Here is a 23,650-nt window from a genome sequence, read left to right as displayed (position 1 = left end):
AGCTAAGTAATAACAAACCCCTCCTCTTTTCTACTCAAGTACGGTGGTCCGAAAGGAACAGAAAGTTATTTTAACGATTCCCCGTTGCACCGAGGTTAACGTTTATTCATAACAATTCCCCGTTTATTAGGATAACTGGATTTACCATTCATCCATAATTACTGGGGCGTCTTTATACGAACCCATATTTAACATGTTTTATTTGGGAAGAAAAAGCAAGTATTTTTTTTTTTTTTGTAGGTCCCATTAAAACAAAAGCAATTTATGGATGTATTTCATCAATGAGAAAAAAATCAAAACTGCAGATAGCAAAGAACATGCTTACTACTGGACCACTACGTCATTACACACAAAAAAAACTTTGAGATGACACAGTGTGTTGAGGACAACATTTGTTTCAATATCTTTTACAAACGTACACATTTTGTACAATTATGATCCAAATTCGTAAAATATGGTACAGCTTCTGTTTGAAAATAGATATGATGGCACTATGTGCCAAATTTGAACAAAACCACTCTTCCACTCAAATGTTACTTTTTAAGCATACTTTGTTTTTGAAAATGAGAAGGAAAATAAATAATTGGGAAAAAGAAGGGAAAATGTCTCTTGCATCTAACGTCAGAGACATGTGTGCATATGTTGCTTTTAAAGGTTATTTCTTGATTGACTTCAAACAAAATAAGATATTCTCCAAAGTCCTTCTGTTTCACTGTCATGCATCACTCTGTTTCAGTGTTTGTCAAAACAAAGAGTGAACATGTCAAAACAGGGTCCCAGAAAATTCCCGTGTGTGCCACTGTGCTTTGCATTAAATTATGCCAAACGCATTGTCCTATTGCTGGCCAGGTGACAGGAGTCTTTCTTGTCCATGACAACTATTTCAAGTACTCAGTTCACTTTTTTCCTCTTGGCATTCACCCTCTTCATCTCCTCTTGCTCTTTTCTCTCCTCCTCCAAATCTTCCTGAACGGCCAATTTTAGGCTAAAATGGGAAAGAAAAAAATATTGTAAGTAAAGGCAGCTCGAACGCTATACAATACCTGGAAATGCAAAAATCAGGGTAATTCTTCATTGAGTTACCTCCTCGCTTCTTCTTTCTGCATATCTCGCCAGCTGCTCTCCATGAATTTGAGAGCATAATCACTTTCATCTTTGTATCTGTATGGCAGTTTAAAAAAAAAAAAAAATGACTTGGTCATGTGTTAATAAAAGACCGACGTATTTTGGCAGGCCTTACCTGTTTTTGTCATAGCCAAAGATTTCCTTAATGTGTTTGGAAACTTCAGTCGGCTCATCATCGCCATCATCAATGAAGTCATCCATTTCAGAATCATATTCCTCTTCCTCCTCATATTTTCTCTTGTATGCTATGGTGATGGGTGGTAATGTTGTACCTGGAAACATGTAAGGATTTTGTAACAAAGTAAAAATGTCCTGCTCTAACTAGATGTGCATAAACAGAAAACAGGTAGCATCTCACCGGGCGTCCAATTGATTTTACGGATAGAAGGGCTTTTGATTATTTTAAGTTTATCATTTTAATGGCTTCTATAGTTCAAAGCACACCCTCACTTACATGAGGAGGTACAACAATTATTCAAAAAACTCATTATCAAATTTATGTATATGTATTTCTTTTTGATAATCTACAAATCATGTGCCGATCGCTTTTAATATAAAATTGTCAGAATCCTTGGTATTTCCACCTCTCAAAAGTAAATCATATGTTAAGTGCGGTCCATGTTAGCAACTCATTATGTTTTTGTTTTTCTGGATTAAACGTTAGGTTGAAAAACAATGATCAATATTATTTTGCTCATTTTCTGAAGTTACAGACAAAACCAGTAAGCGAAGCCTTCATTTATCTTTGTGCAATTTTTTGCAGGTTTTGACAGTCCTTCATTCGGTGGCTCAGTCATGTATATTGTTATTATGATTAAGTCAAATATCAAAGTAATTTCTCTCCATCATCATTCCTGATATTATTAGACATTTGCAGTTACTAACGTATAATCCATTGCATTAATGTCTTTGAGTTTGAAATAACTGACTGCATGCACAGCTAACATAGTTCGCTCGTGAGCACTTGTGCTGGAGACTTGTGCTGTCATACAAATGACAACTTAATTGAGTAGCCATTTCTTGCGTTATTAATCGATGACTATTTATCTTTTTTTTTTTTAAAGCTCTGGGTTGATGTTGGTAGAGACATGACGTGATGGAAATAAAAACTGTGTTGTGAGGAGTAAAGCTAGCTGGCAGCAAACCCGCAGCAAAGGCCAATTTCAAAATAAAAGCGTCCTGAGGTCATTGCAATGTTGTCCATTTATAAGTTGGTGTGTTTATCTAAAAGTTGGCCTAGGCAACACACTGCTGGCATTTGACGTGATGTTGTTCATCTGCCTTGGTAGGTCTTTTTTTGGGTGGCCCGTAGTCCCAGGAAAGAGGTGCAGGCTTGCGTGTAGTGCAACCAAAGAAGCGGGAGCTTGGCAGTGCTTTTTGTCTTGACCTATTGAAATGCTTCACCCATCCCTTTTTGTACGCATTGATTTGATTCTTATTTTCTTCCAAATGAAAATACATTTTTCTGCTAATTTTGTTGGCCGCAATTTTTGTTGGATGAATATTTGGTGCATTCCTACTCACAATTTAACATTACTATTACTCAAAACATTATACTATCAGTAAATATGTACAGTATTGTATTATATCTTACCTGGTGGTCTGTTGAGAGGTCTGGTTGGTCCTCCTGGTCTTGGGACCATTCCAGGCCTCGGGTCCATGCCGGGCCTCGGGGCCATGCCGGGCCTCGGGGCCAGGCCAGGCCTTTGAGGCATCCCTGGCCGAGGAGGACCTCCAGGTCTGACTCCGCTGACATTTTTTGATGAGATGGTCTCGGACACCACGGTGCACTTGGGTCTGCCAGGTCCGGATCCAAAGCTGCCGGAGGGTTGTCTGATGGGTGGCGGTCCTCCGCAAGAGGCTCGAGCTGGCCTGATCCCTGGCATTCCGCTAGAGGCTCGACCCGGCCCAATACCTGAGGGCCGGTCTCCTGTACCCTGAGAGTGGCCTTGTAAGCCACTAGCACTAGCCTTCGCCTGCAATGTTACCCCTGGCCTTGACTGAGCCTGGTTACTTTCTTTAGGACGGCCACCTGAGGAAGGTCTGCTCATGGAATGAGTGCTTGATTTCACTGCAGGATTGCTTGCGAACCTTTGTTCTACCTTTCCTAAAAGTGGACGCTCCTGCTTTTCTGAGCTACCTTGATTAGGTCTGCTTTTTTGTGGGAGGCTTTTTGAAGACTTGACATCTCTGACAGAAGTATCAAGAGACCTGGACTGAGGCATGCCGGAAGGTCTTCCTTGAACAGATAAAGTGTTATCTTTTTTCATTCGAAGGTCACTTGATATAGCTGATGCATGGCTGGATGAATGTTTAGGGATGACTTGTTTGGCTAAAACCTGAGAATTAGCTTTTGAAGGGACTGGGATCCTGGGTCTGTCTTTCTCTCTTTCGCCAGTGGTGACCTTAGAAGGTATTGCCGTTGACTTTTTCATGATCTCATTGGACTGATTTGGCCTTTCTGATAAACTCTTTTGTGGTTTACAATTTTTCGGCTCCTTCTCAGGTCCATTTTTTCTTATGGCATTAGAATTAGACTGAGGCTTAAGTTCTCTCTCTGACTTCAAGTCTTTGCTACGGCTCCTCGCTTTGCGTTCCATCTCGATCTCCTTTAACTCTTCAGCTGTGCGGGGCCTTTCGTCCTTCACAACCTTTGCTTTTAATTCAACCGGCTCGTGCTGCTTCTTCTCAGCCAATTTGAGCAAGTCTGCAAAGTTCATGCGGGGTGGAGCAGGCTTGAGAGCACTACTAGTTTTTTTAGGGGAGGATCTGGAGCTACTACTGTTTGCACTAAAACCTGAGACTTTGTTGGGTCTCAGAGGTTCCGGATCTTGATCGGGCTCGGAGTCTGTCTGCTCATACTCATAATTGTCCTCATCATCCTCTGGGTCAACCGCATAATTCCTAAATTTTTGTTCATTTGCTTCTTTTTCCCTCTCGATTTCCTGCTTTGTCCTCCTCTTCTTTGGAACATCCACTACTGGGATGCCATTGTAACCTTTAAAATTGTCTTTCGTTCGAGAAGCCATGGCTCTCGCTTTACGATCAGACTTCAGCTCAACCCTTTTTGCCAGAAGATCATCCTTCTGTTTCTTCAATTCATTTTCTGAAAACGAACAGATAAATATATATAATGATATATGCAAAAAAAACCTAACAAACAAGCATTTCTTGCCTCTCATTCTGGCCTCATTTTGTCGCTTCTTCAGGAGGGCCTGCACAGCCGCAGGATTTACCCCTTTTGACTTCAGGTCCTTCTTAGGGGGTCCAGCTTGTAAACTATATCGTTTCTGATTTTAAAAAAACAAACAAACAAAGAAATACTGTTGAATGTTATCACACACACAAAATAGCAGCCTTAAATCCCCGAGATGATTCAAGTCGAATGAAAAGTCAGGTATGTAAACTACAACATGACCAAAAATGGAGCTACATGGTGCCCAAAAGTGGCCACGTGGCCTAGTTCTGGCCACCCTTCTGGCTGCCCTCACACCTAAAGGGAAAATGTTTTTGGCAATTTTAACACACATGCAGTATTGTTAGACCTCTTTAGACCCCCTTTATACCAGTCACAAATTATTTAACTGTATATTTATATTAAAATATAAACTATTTATTTATTTAGTAAAACCTTAACTGCATGGTATGGTATGTATGGACTAGAAAACCCCAATAATATTCGATAACGTCTCTAAATCTGCACCCAATAATAGAATTAATTAATTCCCAAACACCCCCTAACCTCACAAAAAACAACAAAACTTCAGAACAGATTGTTTTTCCATCACTGGTCAGTTATTAACCTGAACCTTTACCAACAAATTGATTGCTAACGTCAGAAATAAGGAATTGGTGACAAGCACATTTTCAAGTGCAGTGTGACTTGAGTACAAACATTATACATGACAAACAATTGAAGGGTGGACAAAATGTAGGTGTAAAATACACCCTCAAGGTAAGACAGGTACAATTTAAAAATAAGATATGTGATGAGCATTATTCATGCAATGCTTATTTTTGTTAATATAGCCTTTATTTATAAGAGGTCATTTTAAGGCTGAATTAGCTTCCAGTGAATGTTTATTTCAATTTTCAGCTGACAGTTTCTACAATTTGCAGCACTGGTTCTTGTCGGTTCTACTTGGAATGTCTTTCATATTAAAGTAAAACTGCTACTGCATGAAAATCTTAGCTGTATCCAACATTTAAGTGAATCATGAATGAAATTAATTTTGGAAATTTGAGTTGATGCCCAGCATTACAGAAAACATATAATTGAATGATTAACAATTCTTTTCTTTTCTTTAAAACTTAAGTCAATGAACATACGCTTAATTATATAAATACTAGCTCCAAATATCAATATCGGAGATAAGCTTTCTTGACTGCCGTAATAGGTACAATCTATTCAGTCGTGGCAATATAGTACATATTGTTTTAATGGGCGCATTTAAGTAAACATGCTAAAAGAGGTAGACCTTAGCAGCGATGTTGGTTAATCGATGACAGCCAAGCTGATATGAGATGCGATGGGACAGTAAAAAAAAAAACCCTCACTTTTTTTCTCAAAATGAAAGACACACTATTTGATCGTTTCCACTTACCTGTATACTCCCGACGCCTTGGTTTTGGGTGGCGATATTCAAGACGTTATCAAAGTCCATCATTTTCGCAGCATGTAGCGTCAGATGTCTTTTTTAAGGAGCAATACTGCAGCTGGGGGAAGAGTTCTAGCGTTCTGCCAACAGAGCACACAGCTGTAACACGAATTGGCGTTACGTGTAAACGCCGTGTATGTCTTTACAGAAACAGGGAAAACGATTCAATTTTGTGGCTGCTGTGTGGCAAACTGTGAGATGCAAAATAACTTTGCGTGCTAGCCTAGGCTACCATTAAGTAGCAAAGTTAGCTAAACCCTATGTCAGGGATAACCAAGAAGCCTTGGATTTGTAGTCGTCGATACGTTAGAGTACAAGAAGTACTTCAGTCATTTCAGCCATTCTAAAATAAGACATAAACAGTTAAACACAATAAGCGATTGGTGTTTGGTCGACGATAGCGACTGGAAACACCAAAAAGCCAAAGGAAAGAAGGGCTCGAAGGGAGGACTGCGGAAATGAGATGAGTCAGTTCTTCGTACTTCCGTGTTAGACAGTCCCGTTCGGATCCTTAGTGAATTGATGCTAAGAAAAAAAAAACCTTTCTCCGTACATAAATGTAAATTGTGAGATGCAATCTAAAGTTAAAATAACTTTTATTTTCGAAACGATGTGCGACCAACCCGGTATCAACAAACGAACTAAATTTTATAGTGAAGAGTTGACTTATTTGGCGTGTGCTTGTATGTGGGCACTTCCGCCTATGAAGCTGACACGGCTTCCGCTTCACCAGGCGAGGGCACTATCATTCTGGATTCGTGACACGTAGTACTGTATCTAGAATTCTCCATCACTCCAGACCTGTTGTTATTTTACATCATATAATGTACATTACATTACTGTACAGCTACATTTTTCCCTCGAAAGTCTTCTCACTTCACATCCTCACTTCATATACATCCTGCAAGGCTTTGGATATTCTCGTACATGTGAGATACTCAATAACTTGAATATTTTTTTGCTTATTTCAAATTCCACAAACACAAAATTCATCAGAATTATAGTATATTAAGGCTGCATAGAACATGTTGTAAAGAAAATATTTGACTTGACTTCCCCTCTACTGTTCATTCCCTCCGTTGTATTTCAATTGTATTTGATAGTCATCTTTTGCAATATGTTAAATTATTTTGTGAAGTACTGTTTGTAAAGCGCTGTCATTCACATAAAACAGTATCAACGCGTACTGCATGGACATATTTGAAATCCATTTCATTTGAAATGTACTTAACCTGATCAGATGCATATGTATAAACTGCATTGTATCTTAAACTGCTGTGACTAAGTCCGAATGTAGGTTAAAAAGAGCCTCGACTATTTATATTTTGTTAAAGTGAACGTTACAAAGAGCCTCGACTGTTTCTATTTTGTTAAAATGACATGTACTGCAGAATACAATTAAGCTATGTTTTGTCATTTTCAGACAAATTCAACAGAGTAGCACGTTGCTCTGAAGGTCTCGTTTACGAGGCAATAATGACGAAATCAATAACTAGTGATCAGTGAAGATGAACGTTACCAATATAGTGACGTTCTGTCAAATGTAAATAAAAGGCCATCTGCTACCAGATGTAAACACGAGACTGGCCCTTCCTCTGTAGGCGTCACTTACATTTGTCCCGCCTACGTACAGCCCAATGTTTCTTTCTATTGGTCAACAGAGACGAGGCGCTCACCTCCTCCATGATGTCTGCCCGCCCACCGGAGAGAGGACAAAAACAATCGGCATCTCTCCGGTTGAAGAACATAAACAAGAGAACAGAACCGAAATCTAACGACGCGACGGCCTCGAAATGGTTTCCCCAGTCACTGTGGTGAGTATGATGTTCAAACTAGCGTTGACACAACGATCCTAAGAGTGATTCCAAGTTTGATTAGCACGGTCTACCCGTAATAAATCGCCGCATGCTTTTAACGCGTGAATCATTGTACTGGTATCTGCATCGTTAAATTACCAGTGAAATATGAGTATTTTCGGATGCCGTTATGCTGCATGTCATAGCTTACGTGAATACTAACGTAATCCTATTTGGGGGGACAATCGAATTGACTGTCGTTAAAAAAATGTTCCCGTGGTACATTCTCGACATATATCGGTGGTGGTTTCAACGCGATTTGTGTCAAGTAACGCTATTATTCATCAAAAAGTGACCATGGGGATATTTCCACCAATTCCTCAAGGCTGCCACAGACTAAAGGGAAAACGTCACGTGACGGCTTTTGTGTGTGTGTGTGTGTGTGTGTGTGTGTTCCCTGCGCTTCCAATGACGCATGCGTACTTAGCTTTGTGTTGAATGCCGTAGCCCACTGGCGTTACATATTGCTCATAGTGTCAATGAGAAAAGATGGTCATTTTAACCAACCGACTGAGTCTGCATCATGAATAATTAAGTTTGCCCCAACATCGTGTTGTTTAACAGCTGCGCCGCTGCTAAAGGTTATAGTTCCTCTGCAGGGGCCATGAAGGATGCATGGTGTTGTAACTTGGCCCCTTCTAAGTAAACCCTCATGTGAAGCCAGTGATTACTGTGAGGGCAGCCTGTGTGAAGGAATGCATGCCAGGCAGACTTGTTCCCATAGTGATGGTGATGCTGCCCAAGCAGTGAGAATTTGTTAAATTAATTTAGACCCAGCTATGGCCCCTGGATTACAATGAGATGGAAAATGGAGGCATGCACTGTCTGAAATAGAGGCGCCGACTAATGACTCAAGTTCACCTCAGGACAAAGGTTCATGACAAGACAGCATATTAGTTCTGACAACCAGTTGACTAATATGTTGTCTATTTACAAAGCAACATTCTTTATAAATATGAAAGCGTATTGCAGGCTTTGTATTTGGTTCTCTGGTCTTCAATGGGGATTTGTAACCATCTTAAATATACCTATTACTGTACCACCAGTATTGGGTTGCAACGATAGAAATTACAAAGCATAACAACACACCACCTTGGAGCAGTTAACTTAACAATCTACATTTGTCTGATAACATGACAAAAATAGCTAATGTTTAAATAAATTACATTATACTAATAAAAAATATGATTAAAATACAGTATTAATTCATGTAGATTCCTACAGACATGCTGTGTTACACCAAGGTGCCTACAACAAGTTTGGCTCTGAGCAACCAGAGGACAGAAAAATGCTGACATTCACCTTATTGACCCTGTGATGATGAATTAGGAATTTGACTGGTTAGAGTGGTCCTTCTCAAATAGCAAGGTGCCCCGGGGGGGCATAATATTAGAGAGGATACCTACAGCTTTAAGTATACCGTACTGATTTATTTTTATTTTTTGTGGAAAATGGGTGGGTGGGGTGAAATGTTTTCTCTTTCTTAGGGGAGGCTTTGCAAAATAAAATTGAAAAGCATTGGGTTAAAGTAACAGTACTAATGTGCTACATTGGCCAGCATTTTTGATTGATGTACTCAAAAGAAATCAGAAAATATGTATCATTAACAGATTAATATTCTCGAAGCAGTGCAGTTCGAAAAAATGCAACGAAATGAAGTAAATACTCTGCGGGGAGTAAATTATTGCAGTTTGGTAAAACAAATGTTGGAATTAATTTATTTGTATCTTCTGATAGGGTTTACAGAAGCGAGAGCCCACCACTTATAAATACTGCTTCGGTGAAAATAATTCCAAGTTTTTCAAAGTTTTGTATCATTTTACAAGTTCGCCATGTGAGCCATGTCTTATCCCATTGAAATGCTTCCACGCTCTCCTACATATCCCAGTTTTTGCTCATGTTTTCAATATTTTATTTTGGTTTATACAAGTCTACTGTTGTTTTAAGGTTGTTTGATCTGTAAGTCAGACTTATCATTTTATTTACCCATTGTAGAGGGAAGCAATGTGGTGTGATGTTGGGAATGACTTTATTTACGACTCATGTGCTACTCACCTGTGGGGGCCATTCTTATGCTTCCCATCTCTATTAATGCAGGCATTTACAGGCGGTTTAGGTTTCTCTGTATCATGTGTCTGACACTTGAGTAACATGAGTCAGACTGAATAAGGCCATTAAGTTCTTTACCTGGGTTTCATGGTTAAGAATATTAACTGGCATGTATGAAGTGTATGATGAACCTGTGGATTAATGTACGAGATCGACTGCTTTCTCAATTGATTCACAGAAAATGCATTCTGTGCAAGTAAAGCTGTACTACTTTTCTTATTTTCTTATTTGAAGCTGATCTTTTTGACTTAGTGATGGTCTCATTTTTATTGGTAAGGTTTTTGCTAGTTTTCTCTTCCTTTTTTTTTTTTAATTGTCCCTTGACAAGTTTTTGGAAGGTAAGCGGAAACAAGTTACTACAATATTTTCCGCACTCCAAGGCGCACCGAATCATAAGGGGCACCTTCAATAATTAACCAATTTTCAAATTATTTTCCTATATAAGGCGCACTGCATTGTAAGGCGCATAGAATAGAAGCTACAGTAGTGGCTGGGGTTTGCTTTAAGCATCCACTAGTTGGAGCTGCACTAAAGGGAGTGTCAACAAAACAATTATGTAATTCAAACTTTTCAATCAGAAATTAAAAATAAAAATGATTTGTGGAGAGTACTATCAGCAGAATGGGAGAAAAATCCCTCTGGATTATATTAAAAGACTGTTTATATCAATGCCAAAAAGAACCACGAGCTTAAAAGAATATAATTATGATTCAATTAAATAAACTTAAATTTTTAAAAATCAAATTGCAACCAAAAACCTTCAAATATATTGTTGATTTTTGTTGAAGTTTTTGGCTATATTTGACAAAATTGCACTTTCTTTGATAAAAACACACATTTTTTGCAACTTTCCCCAAACAAATTCCTTTAAAATTGGAGCATATATAGCGTATCAAAATTTCAAACACGGTGTTATAAAAATTTCAATTAGAAAAAATACATTTAGAACAGAAATGCAAAAGTAAAAATTGAAGAATTTGCATGGCGATGAAGTTATTTATTTATTTATTTTGTTCCTCAAAAATGGAAACTCAAGATTTATTTGCTCACCGGATTATAAGGCGCCTCATCAACTTTTGAGAATATTGAAGGCTTTTAGGTGCACCTTATACTGTAGTGTGGAAAATACAGTAAATATACACGTTAAACAAACTGTCAGCAGCTATATTTTAATTTCCCTCCCAAAATACAAAGTTATTTTGTATTGCATAAAATGGCTTCTTTACAAGTATTCCTGTGTGGCGTCAGCAACATTTTTGAACAAATTTTTATTTGGATGCTGTCAGCTCTAACTTACACTTGTCGAGGAGTGGCTCAATCCTTGGTAAATATACTGTTGCAAATGAATAATTAATGACATGAAAAAGGCTGAAGGCTTTGACCCATTTGTGCAATTGATGACCCAGTAATGATTTGGTTTTAGGGAGTTCTCTTTTCTTGTCAAATACTGTGGGTAGCCTTGACGTTCCTAATATAAGACATTTTTTGTTCTTGATACAGCGCTGCCTCAATTAGGTAGATTACCGAGGTTTACTTGAAAGAGAAAATAGACTACAGTTACTTGTTTCCTTTTCTGTATCCCTTTGTTAAATATTGTTTTGAATGTTTTACCTACTCCTGTAATATCAAGATTTACATAGACCATATAAAGTACTTTTATGGTCACTTGTGATCTAATCAGTTTGCCATCCTATTCCCACCTCTTTAATGCTACAGAAGCGGGTCTGACATGTAAGTAATAAGAAATACGGTCTAATTTGCAAGTTGAATTACTGTTTGAAGGCAGAGAAAAGATTGCAAGAGTTCACATACTTGAGGGTCATAGTATCAGAAATTTCACCCATGCTTAATTCTCTTTTGTCATAAATGGTGTCAGGAGGCAAGTGTAAGTAGAAAGTGTTTTTCCAAGGCAAAAGTTGATGTGAAATCTTCAGTTATGCTCACACCCACACAGAATTTACCAAATGTCTACCATTTTTTAAAATAAAACATGAGTGGACAAAACACATTTTAAATAGGATCTAATCAAAAACAGTATAAAATATTTTATTATAATGCATTTATTAAACAAGAACTAATAAAAGAGATTTAGTTTAATATTTTTTAAAATGTTTTGTTTCACATAGTAAAACAGATTGTAATTCATTGTTTAAAAAAAAACCACCTGTCAATATTTTACACTAACTGCCAGTGTGTGAACTGAGAACAACTGTACTCAGATACTTGTTTGATACTTTTCTGAGTATGTTCTGAAATTGCACAATGTGTAGAAATCAGTGGGAAAACATGTTTTTTGAAAATGTTCAAAAAAACTCAATTCGTTCAGATCTCGAAATATAGATGCAGATGCAAGGAAACATTTTTCTCAAATTGTTGGACGACGGTAATTATACTGGAAGGAAGGACAGGGAGAACCAATCTGACTGGCATAGGAAGACGTAAGAAGTGCTGATGAGGACACAATAGCAGACAAGTGCAACGGACAACTGGGTCAGTCACTTGCTTCTGCGCTATAAATAACCCCTTAATGTGCATTTTACAGTTATCATCCAGAAGTTAATCATTACTACTGTGTGCGGCTAATTGCTCTTTTGACCATGTGTTTACATCATTTGCAGGTATAAGTAGATCTAGAACAGGGGTACTCAACAGGAGGCCCGCGGCTTACCGGCCCCCTGATTGTGTCTCCCACTCTTAATTGATATTGAAAACAGCTCTTGTTGCCAAAAGGGCACAGATTTGCCCGCTTCTTATTGCATATTTACAAATTTACGTAACTAGGAATTCAGAAACTATTGCACATCTTAAAATAATCCGATGTGTGCTTGTTTGTGTGGATGTCATCCATGCCGCACACATGTATACACACACCTCTAATACTTTATGTAATTTCTTATTCTTGTGTGTTTTTGTGCTTATAGTAAAAAAAGCAAAACAGTTTTAACACCCTGTGATGCCAGTTTTGTATTCATTAAGTATTTTTCCATGAATCGATTCATGACACACGCTTCCTTGAGTCCTTTGCGCGTAAAACTATTGGATTGAGATTAAGTGGTTTGTCCATTGAGTTGAGTACTTCGAAAAAAAAACAAAAACAAAAAAACAGCACTATTCATGATCCAGAGCATATCATATTTTGTGTCAAACACAAATGCTATGACATGGGCATATAATATTGAAGGATGCAACTGCTGAGACGTTAATTATCGCTATAGCCTCTACACATTTGTCTTGTGATTTGTGCGATTGTCTATCCAGGGTGCACCCTGCCTTTTGTCAAAATTTAGATGTCTTGGGTTCCAGCTTCACCATGGCCCCATTGAGGTTAAGTAAAGAAAGAAAATAGTTCATAAACATGATAACTGATAGTCATACACAAACATGTTTTTTCCCATGCTTCTTCATTTCATGTCCGTGTGTTTAGCTGTCTCTGAAATCACATTGGCTAGTATTGTCACTACTATTGCCACATTATACAAAATAATGATTTTGCCAGTTTCTGGAATAGGGATAATTGCTTTCAACACCAATTGGCGCGCAAAGTGAATTTGGGGTTTGAAACCTCGCATCGTGGCTGGCCGTGTTGTCTTCGGCACAATGTCAAACGTCAGCAATTTACAGGTCGCATGTCTCGCCTTACACTCAGGACACCGAGTCTTGAAAAAGTAGTTGAAGATGACTTAAATGTCCACCGTGAAAGGGGATATTGTTCAACTCTCCTCCACATCACTTCACCATTACTAACTCCAGTTGCTCCTCCCTGCGAGTGTCCCTTTCTTCATGCATACTGCTGTTTCTTCTCTTCTGCCCCACTTATTCCTTTGTGAACGGCCAGTCAAAAGTGTCGCTTTTAATTTGTTACACAATACTCCCACTAAAAGATTTTGGAGAAGAACATCGAGACATCGGTCTTGCAACATCTCCTTGTACTAGCCGTTTTGGCCCTGCTCTATGGCCTCTTTTCTCTCATCTCCCCACTTCTCTTCTCTCTCATGTTTCACACTGAAATCAACTATCTTCATCGGCACGGACCACCCATCGCTTTCTGCCTTTGGATGTATGTTTCTGAGAACCACGGGTAGATGTCAGTTCAAGAGGTGTTGAGAAACAGTGTTTTGATTTTCTTTTATGTGTAACAAATGTACTTGAGCCAAATTCATTCTAAAAGACACAAGTAAGACTGTTTACATAATCAGGGGTATTCAAGGGCATGTGGCTCAAATATAGAAGTTCTGAGGAGAAGAAGAGAGGAAAGAAAACCAAGATGTCTGCTTTGTCAAAAAAGAGGAAGAGAAAGGGTTGAGTCATACAATTCCAAAGATGTAGATTTTCATGTTTATTTTTCCTGTTTGATTTGAAATCAAATGTACAGTACATGTCTACCTGTAGACTACAAACAAACCACTCTTGCACACGAACAGAAGTACAGTACTTTTCTTTGAACTGCTGTTTGTCTAGACATTGTTTCCTGTATTATTTTTATGGGCATTAATAAATAATGGAGACAAAGAACATCATAAAAATCAGATGCAAGGGAATCACATTAAGACTAATGACGATCTGTATATTGAATCTGCTTTCAGGTCAAGAGTGAAGGCCCCAAGCTGGTACCATTCTTCAAGTCAACATGTGTTTATTTCGTCCTCTGGCTGCCAACCTCAAGTCCGTCCTGGTTTAGTGCACTTATCAAATGTCTGCCCATCTTCTGCCTCTGGGTGTTTCTGCTGGCACATGGCTTCAGCTTCTTGGGTGCTCACTCCAGTGCTCGCAAGATCCTAGCCGGCCTTATATTTTCTGCGTTGGGTGATGCTTTCCTCATCTGGCAGGAGCAAGGCTACTTTGTTCACGGTGAGAAGAAATGTTACGTGCTGAGTTGCAAAGATGAGAATGAAATTGACAACTTAAAATACAATTCTGTTCTGAAGGCATTCCTTCATCTATTTTGTCTTGGAAATCAGTAAAAGCCAAAAGCCAATTGTTTTAGCTTAGTGACATAATTATATAGTACCTACAGTGGGCTTGTCACTGGGGATGTATCCTAAGGTCTAGGGCTGGGAGAAAAAGTTGACCAATTAGGGTGTGCTCAATAGGTCAATCAAAAGGATTAATCTCAAAGCTCCGCCGGAAACTTGGGCCATCGTTTTCTACAATGACCTTTCCTGTAGACATACACAGCTGTGCATTGGCCTAAAAAAGGATATCACAAGTTTTGAACATTTACAATTTAAAAAAGTGACAAAATAAGTAATGGTCAATTATTACAAAGGGGAAAAAACATACCACAGCAGTACTTCAGGAGAAAAAAACACATGCAAAGACTGTCTTGACATTAGGCTTCAAAGCTTAAAAGACTTGTGCTATTTGCGTTTTTTAAAACCACAGATTTAGTAGTTAGTGGGCTTTTTTTTTTTTTTTTTTACTAGGGACAATAATAAAGGGAGCTTTCCAAAATCAATGAATTAATTTTTCAAAAATAGACCAAGGCTGTATTATCAGATGTTAAAACCTGTCACTACACACAATTTATAGTGGCTTGGTTTAAGTTGTTCCAATTTTAACCTGTAGGAAGCAGTCAAGCATGAAACATTACTAGTCTTCTCATCTAGAGAAAGAAGACAACAACAACGGGAAGTTTTTGACTTCAATGTAGCTATCAGGCAGCTTCTTAGGTGACTTTAAGGAAACTATTACATGTGTAATGTATATATACAGTAACATGTACATTATTCGTGAACTAAATAGCTGTGTTTGTTTACCTGAAATGTAATTGCTAGTACGCTAATGCTCATCAAGATTGCTCACCGGTTAGGTTAAGCAAATTTTTTTGGTATCTAAAAATTAATCTGTATACAAGATAATAGATGAGGTTTTTTTCACTCACTTCAACTCCCATTCAATCTTAGTATATTATGAAAAGAAATAAAATCACAATCAACCTCAGTTGCTCATTAAAAAATGAATAATAAATTGAAGGGCACATATCAATTATTTGATGTAATAATTGACAAGAATCTATTTTTAAAAATTTCATGCCTAGCGTAAGTCTCGCAACACAGTCATAACTATGCAGAAGTGTAATTTTCTTTGTTTCAGTATTTTTGCAGATGGTTGCAGGTCGATTGGGTATTTGTGGCATTGTGGGCCTGAACACACACGACTTATTTTCCCACCCCCTCATTCCCTTTAAATTCAGGGCTTCTGCTCCGAGCTGGTTTAACTAGACTAATTAGGCCACTTTCACCTGCTAATATGTATGGTGCACTTGTGCCAGTTTTTACACCAAACACACTGCACTATCTATGAAAAAGAGCTCCAAAAGTTATTTCGAAAGCTTGGGTACCTTTTATGTTGGCCCTGAAGTTCAAAACAAATGATTAAACTGTGAAACATTTGAACAAAAGACAAAACAAATTAGCAAAGCAAACACGAGCTTGTGTCAGACCAACCCAGCGTCGAAGTCAAGCAGTGGTGACATATAACTTTATTTTCATCCCACTCAAAACACAAAGCATAGAGTGGACATTTGTGGCAATGGCAATGATTCTGACCCGACAAGTTTGCAGAAATCTCTTATCAAATGACAACATTAAGGAGTCATTATCTCATTACACCCCTTCTTCATCTTTTGGTCATTTGTTTTGTGAAATGTTAATTCATGTCGTCTTTTGCTCAAATGTTTTGTGAAATGTTGAAGAAAAAAATTACTGCAAAACAAATGAACAAACTAGTTTGCTCATCAGTTTTGCACTTTTTTTGCTTGAGTTTTCCATTTTCATTGTTGTGACAACAAACAGACCCGTGCCCTTTAGCACGCTTTCATTGGTATTGTACGCAAACACTACAGTATTGTATTGTTGATAGGTCAACAGAGAATTGTCACTTCTGTTTGACAAAAAGACTGAAAATTGAAGAAAACTATTTGCCTGCGGATGGAATTTACCTGCTGTTGATCACCATTTCACTAAGCCATTCCTAAAATGGAACAAATACCACTCAGAGAGTGCAAATTTGTGTGTGTTTGTTTATTTATAGTGTTACATACACTGGCTCTATGGAAATAAGCAACCTAAGGAAAAAATAATTACTGGAAGCCAAGTCATTGTGCCTGTATTCAAGTTAAAAGGAGCTAAGATTAAAGTCTGCTTTGGGTTCAAACAGCATACAGCAAATCAAAGCCACACTGCATATAGGCCTATACAACCTGAAATTAGGCAAGTTGTGAAATGTGATGTCATCTTGCTTTGCTGTCTACTTTATGTGCGCAGCCTTGTACCATGAGATTCCATAGACTAAGTAAAGACTCGGTATTTTTGTTGAGATTTTAGCACAAGTAAAGAGGTGTCGCCACACAAATGATTTTCAAAGACTTCCATACATTTGTTAAATCACACCTACGCTACTGTAATTGTTTACTTGTTTGATCTCAACCAGTCAGCACAATCAGTCAGCAACCAGTTAATCCAAAACATGATCACATTAGTCCTGTCCTTGCACTGGCTGCGCATTCATTTTAGGATCCGGGGTCAAATTTTTATTAAATGTTTTAAAATACTTAAATGGTTTGGCACCATTGTTCCCATCAGAGCTTTTTCAGCTCCACACCACTAACAGGGCACTTAGGTCATCAAACCAGTTGCTCCGAGAAATTCCTCGGTCCAAGCTCAGTACTGGTGGGAAGCGAGCTTTCTCTGTGGCCGCCCCAAAGCTGTGGATCAGCCTAGCTTTTCAGGTTAGAGCTGGACAGTCAAAAAATCTTTTTTCTTGGCCGTTCACTCCATGCAAAGCGAGAAATCTCGGTTCTGTCTGTTTAAGCTTTTCTTTTGTTCTACATTGTTTTTTATCACTCTTTTTATTTGTTACGTATTTTAGTAACCGTACGACACTTTGGTCAGCCCTTTGAGTTTCTTTTTTTGACGTGCTTTACAAGTACATTTTGACAACTATTTTATCTTTGTCTGCTGCACCCATTTGGATTTATTGTGAGAATACTAAGTACGTGATTTAGTAAAGGTTAGCTCATGCAAAAAATGACACGCACTTGGTTGCTTAGAGGCAATATTTTTTTTTTTTTAAATGCCACAATAAAAAAAATGATTCCTTTTTCTTTTCAGCAATGCGGTTTTGAATCTTCTAAATGGCTTTTCGTATACCACCGGTGTCAGGGTGAAACCTGTGAAATTTTGGTAGATTGTTTTTGTTTTGTTTTGTTTTGTTTTGTTTTTCAAAATTGTACATTTTCAGTCAGTCCATACCTTAGTGTGTTAATGTAGCTAATTATTGATCCATCTTAAACTCATATTCCACTCGGATGTGAACATTTGCACTTGTTGAAGGTAGCAAATATGTGTTCACGTCCGGGATTTGTCGGGTTTTGCACAAGGTAGCCATTGTTATGATTTTAAGACATTGCCAAATAGGAGGTATAGGAGCTTGAAAATGCCTTGTTCTACTTCGCGTTGCACTGTACAAACAACATTTTTGGGGACCACTGATAAGTGACGATTTTGAATATGTATTTGTGCACTCTAGCTAGTCTCATACTTTGATGACTGGTTTTAAGAGGAAGGTTTTTTCAGAGTGGCACTTCGATTTAGACTGATGTTTTCCTTGTTCCACAGGTCTTCTAATGTTTGCCATCACTCACATCCTCTACTCATCTGCCTTTGGAATGAAGCCCATCAATGTGCGTGCTGGCCTAGCGATTTCCGCCGTGTCCAGCGTGAGTTATATCCTTCTCTACCCATACCTGTCGGGCCCGTTTACCTACCTGGTGGCCGTCTACATCGCTCTGATCGGTTTCATGGGCTGGAGGGCCATTGCCGGCTTGCAATTAGCCAATGACCTTTGGACCTGGACCAAGCTGTCGGCCTGCTTGGGCGCCGTGCTCTTCATGGTGTCTGACCTCACTATAGCCGTCAACAAGTTCTGTTTCCCAGTGCCCCACTCGCGGGCTATCATCATGGCAACCTACTATGCCGCCCAGATGCTGATCGCCCTGTCAGCCGTGGAATGCCAGGATGTAGAGGTCGCGCGGAAGAGAATATGAGGGGCTGCGCTGTGAGACAAGGTGGTAGCTGCTCCCCGGGTGATCATGGACACATTTCCCTATACCACATCACCTAGCCTCCGCCCTCGCCGTTGCCACGGCAACTGGACCACCAAAGTCTTGTATGTTAGTATCACACTTCCTGTCGTAGTTATCCTCAATCTTTCCCGGAAAGGAATGCTACCTAGTGACCATGGATGTGCACGGTATCTCTAATCTACCTGGCAAAGTATTCGTTGTATATCGTTTAGTTAAACTGAAGCATGTCATTGGGGACTTTTAAAGGAATGTCACTGAGGCAGTGGTGATTGGGGAGTGGGGATCTGGATTTATTCAGGTTTGTATACCTCACTTATCCGTTAGCAATACATCATCTCCTGATTCAAGACACTTACAACTAACTGAACTTGGTCCAGAAATGCAATTGAAAATTTGTGACATTTTATATTTTGCAATTTCTCATTAATGTGCAACTTTTTCACATCGTGTAGATATTCATTCAACCAGATCAAAATAATGCCCAAAAGCTAAATTAAAGGCAACAGGATGCCTTAGCCGAAAACCAAGAAGTGCAATTCCCTTTAATTCGACTTCTGTGGTGCAGCTTTAGCTGCCTACAAAAAGGGATTACTGACTGACTAATATTAGACTCCATACATCTTGTTCTGTATTCCCCTGTATTGAGGGTGCTATTTTTTTTAAAGGGAAATGAAAAAAAAAATCTCAGCAAGAAAATGTAGTATGTGAACTGTACTAGTCTAATTAATTTAGTTTTTGGATTTAAAATGAAACAGATGACGCCATCAGTTTAAATCCACCTCAGGTGGCCTCCATTTTGACGTAATACCGCTTTCTGCGGTTGTCTGAAATTGGCAAAACAACTGCTCTATGGCTTGTTTGTGAACGTCATGTGACCCAACTCAGGTGACCTTCACAAACGAATGCAATATCACGTCTGAATCCCTTGTTTCGGCTAGTGGAGACACATACAACATACTCTTGCTAAGAACAGTTTTTCGTTTAGCTCCCCTTTAAAAGCCGAGCCATTGTATTACAATCCTCTCTATTCCACTCACAAATAACCGCGATGCTTTTGTTTGGTTTGGTATTCAACAATCTCAGCAGCACACCCAGTCTTATTGTATTATGATTCTGACTCTTAACCCACTTTGTGGAGTTTGTATTTTGGGCCGGCCGGTAAAGCTTGTTGGTCCTTCGTTTGTGAACGGTTATCAATCAGTCATTAGGAGTTATGGGTGGCCTACCTTGGGTATTGTTCATTTTATGACATTATGTCTTGAGTTTGCCTCCGGCTCTTTTTCCTCTCACAGGTCGGACTGTGTGAGGCGATAGCTCATAATGCAATTGCTCATAATGAGAGAAAAGTTATGAAACAAATGAAACTGTTTTCATAATGAAATATGTATGTGTTCATATGCTGAATCTGAGACCTCAGAGGCCTTTTCTTAACCGAAAAGGCACATGATATGTCACCCAAGGAAGAGGTTTCCCCCTTAGATCCTATGAGTTTTCGGAGCTTAATGATATAGTTTGCACAGATAAAAAACAATGCTGCAACCTTTTTTCACAATACAAAGGCCAGTGGAATGAGGCCACCTCTACCCCTGAATGTATATTTGTTTGTGACAAGTCCCCATCCATAGCTGGGGGAGGGGGGGCTTGTGATAAACATATTCGGAATGCACAGCAAGACGCAAAGAATTCTACTAAATTCCCAAACATGGGTAAAGTTGACTTTCCCTGGCAAGAAAATGAAACCGCGCAAGTTTTTTATGTTGAGCGTACGTGTGTCCTTCCACCAAAATAGAACCTATGTGTTCTCTCAATGTGATTAAACATACTCTGCTGATGAACCCAGGTTAAACAGATGTGTGTAGACTTATAACCACTGTGTCTGCCTCTTCTCCTAACACACCTGATTGAGGGTTGAAATTGTTGCTGCAAAAGGCCAAAATTTAAACAGTTTTACTGAAGCCTCACATGAAACAATCATCAATGACTTGACCTCATGCATGACAATAGTAAAAATGCAAAAGTTAAGCAGTGTTTTTTGCAATTCCGATATGTATCCCTTCAGAGGCCTTCGACTCTAGGGGTTACACTATATTTTATTTGTTGCAAATGCTTCCTTGTTACTGCTAAAAAATGATTATTGCCACCATTGATTAATGTTCCATATAGAAAAATCCCTGCTGTTGCAATACTACTTTAAGTTGTAGTAATACTGTATGTTTAGTTCAGTTGATAAAGTATTGGTATACCTACTGTAATACAAAAGAAAGTGGAATAGGAATGAATCTGGCCTGGATTTTATTTTTCTACTTGGTCAATGACCCATGGACATAATTCACTCAAAGATGGGCAAGAAATCTTGACACACTCCTGTTTTCATTCCATTTTAACAAATCTGCAGGCAGAGCATAGTGATGATTTATTCATTGAGATCACCAGGAGTGGGGAAAAAATCAAGACCGTATTTGTGGCCATTCCGTCAGACAGTTCTGCAATCTGCTTTTGGCCTGTCAGCATGGTTGTCCGTATAATAGCTTTGTCAGTCAGTTTCATTAGTGTGACCATGTCACGTTTTGAATCTGTCCAGCCAGCATTGTGGCACAGTCCTATTCTGAATTCTTCCACATCTATGCGTTTGTCCGCTCATTCTTTCATGAGCTTCTGTTCTAACCATGTTGGGAATAAGAAGATTGAGTCAAGAAGTCTTACTCATCTGTGGGCAATTTATATAAGCCGTCCTTTTGCCCTTTGCCAAAAAAAGGCATGAGGATTTTTTTTGTTCCTTCTGTGCGCTAAGCTTCAATGTGCAAGACAAGATGAATAGTTACTAGTTATTTTTGTTTGGCTACCCACACTCTAGAAAGTCCTGTATGCTGAAGTTGCTCTTCTGAGATGTGAATCATAAAGCTGCAAGTTACGATTCCTATCAAACTTTTGTTTGTAATAGACTTCAACACCATTAACCAAAAACAAATTGCTCTAATTCTATTCAGGCAATTGAGTTTGGATCTGCTGCTATTGTTCTTCTGCCTTTCCATATGGGAAAAAAGTTGATAAAGACTGATGATAATGTCGCTGGCGGCCAGAAGGCCACCTCACCTCCATCTGTCAATAGCCTTGTTGTTCTGAGCTTTGTGCAAGTAGACAAAAGTAACCCGTGAGAGCTGTAGGAAGCTTTTTGGGTTCGTCCATAACTTTCATAATGAACAAGAACCCGTAAGCGAGGCCAGTCCGGAGGTCTAGGTTTATATTTGCTGCTTCTCTCCTGGGTTTTTCCTTCTCCATGCACGATCTTATGTCTTCACTCATGCTGACCCTCAGAACCTCAATCTTTCGTTCACGTGTGCATGACAACATAGACTGAAAGAAATCCACAATGTTCACACTCACTTCTTAAGTGCAGACATGTTGTGTGTGTGTTTTTTTTTTAATTTTCACTTAAAGACTGACAAACTGCCAACATCCAGATGAAGGTAACACATGTACGGTTTAAACAAAAATGTTGTTCTAACCAAACACATCTGCTCCTTACTTTTAGCTGGAGGTGGAAGGAAAAAGCTACCGTGCATTATGTTTGTATTTGGACTCAAATGTGATACCATTTGGCATATAATGCATACTCAATGTTTAAATGTAGTAGTAGTTATGCCAGAGACAACTAGAATCACTTTAAGAAAGATAATGAATCAGTCCAAAATTTGTGTTTTCTAAGAAATGTTCAATAAGATTGGGCAAATATAAATAAGAAAAAACAAAAATAAATAAACATAAATTTTACAGTTCATAGTCAACTTCATTTCCAGCACAAAGATTCAACAGATGCAAATTTACTTCAATTCTAAACTCAGCTGGCTCAATGATGTAAAAGCAATGCATCATCCAGATGTTTTATCGATTTTGTGCTGCTATTATGTGCTAACCCTTGTAGTAACAATATGTAAAGAAAAAAATGTTTTACTGATGATTGTAGAAGCACAATAAAGCAATCTGTATGTGTGAGGATTTTAGTTCAAGGCATTAGTTGTTTTGAAAGTGTTTCAAATCCATGAGCGTTCTTTTATTCTGAAATCATAGTGCAAAAAAGCATGCTCTCTCCCTGTTCAAATGGCCATGTATAATTTAACATTATTTAAGAGAAAAACTGCGTCCTCGTATTTCTATTCTGATACTGTATATTTTTCCTTATTGTCCTCAGTTTTCACTTGTGGTTGATTATTTCTTTCGAGACTGTATAGACAACATAGTTTCTTTGCTGTAGTGAAACTTCTATGAATGTGAATGTCTTTTGGAGAAATAAATGCAATTGCAATGCAACTTCAAACAATGTGCCTTTGTGTTCTCTACTGCCAGCGGTAAAATGAAGTGTCAGCTAATATTAATACATGTTTAGTGTGTCAACAGGCCCCCAGTAGCGTTTAGTGAAGTTACGGCGGAAGGAACTGCACACAGCTTTGTTTTAATAATTGCTACATTTTGTTTCCCGGCTCAGGTGGAAAACCCTGTGAAGGACCACCCTGCTATGAAGCTCCCTCTACTCTTTTCTTATGAACCCTTTTCATTCAGTGTGGGGTTTTTTTTTTGGTCACTTTCAATACACACAAACTGGCCTTTTTCTACAAATGTGTGTCATTCATTCACTGCCAAGCTCATGCCATTAAAGAGCTCCATTCTTCTTCTAAAATGAGGCATCTGTGTTCTTTTAAAAAAAAAAAAAGCATCAGCAGGAAAGCAAATTCAGGGAAGGGAAATCAGGAGCATTGACTTAGCTGTACAACACTTTTTCAGTTCATTATTTTATAATCAGCCTGTATTAAACATTGATA

At 38.5% G+C, this 23,650-nt stretch overlaps 2 protein-coding genes across 2 annotated transcripts; one reads left to right on the top strand and one right to left on the bottom strand.

Annotated features, from left to right (window-relative positions):
* Positions 1–379: 379 nt before the first annotated feature.
* On the bottom strand, positions 380–7,947 carry spty2d1 (SPT2 chromatin protein domain containing 1). The gene is made up of 7 exons (XM_088417233.1): positions 7,460–7,947; positions 5,730–5,863; positions 4,301–4,415; positions 2,720–4,231; positions 1,241–1,397; positions 1,084–1,161; positions 380–985 (listed from the first exon to the last, which is right to left on the bottom strand). The coding sequence occupies exons 2-7, from the start codon at positions 5,790–5,792 to the stop codon at positions 892–894; spliced, it is 2,019 nt and encodes a 672-aa protein (XP_088273359.1). The 5' UTR covers positions 5,793–5,863; positions 7,460–7,947; the 3' UTR covers positions 380–891.
* Positions 7,453–23,141, top strand: tmem86a (transmembrane protein 86A). Its single transcript, XM_088417234.1, has 3 exons — positions 7,453–7,597; positions 14,332–14,596; positions 18,367–23,141. Exons 1-3 carry the CDS (start codon positions 7,577–7,579, stop codon positions 18,792–18,794), a joined length of 714 nt encoding a protein of 237 aa, XP_088273360.1. The 5' UTR covers positions 7,453–7,576; the 3' UTR covers positions 18,795–23,141.
* The last annotated feature ends 509 nt before the right edge of the window (positions 23,142–23,650 follow it).

The sequence above is a fragment of the Hippichthys cyanospilos genome, chromosome 6 (genome assembly GCF_059441005.1).
Source record: "Hippichthys cyanospilos isolate Australia breed blue-spotted pipefish chromosome 6, RoL_Hcya_1.0, whole genome shotgun sequence".
In the NCBI taxonomy this organism is placed as follows: domain Eukaryota; kingdom Metazoa; phylum Chordata; class Actinopteri; order Syngnathiformes; family Syngnathidae; genus Hippichthys; species Hippichthys cyanospilos.
The sequence above is the reverse complement of the archived record's forward strand: the minus strand, read 5'-3'. Positions and strand labels throughout refer to the sequence as shown.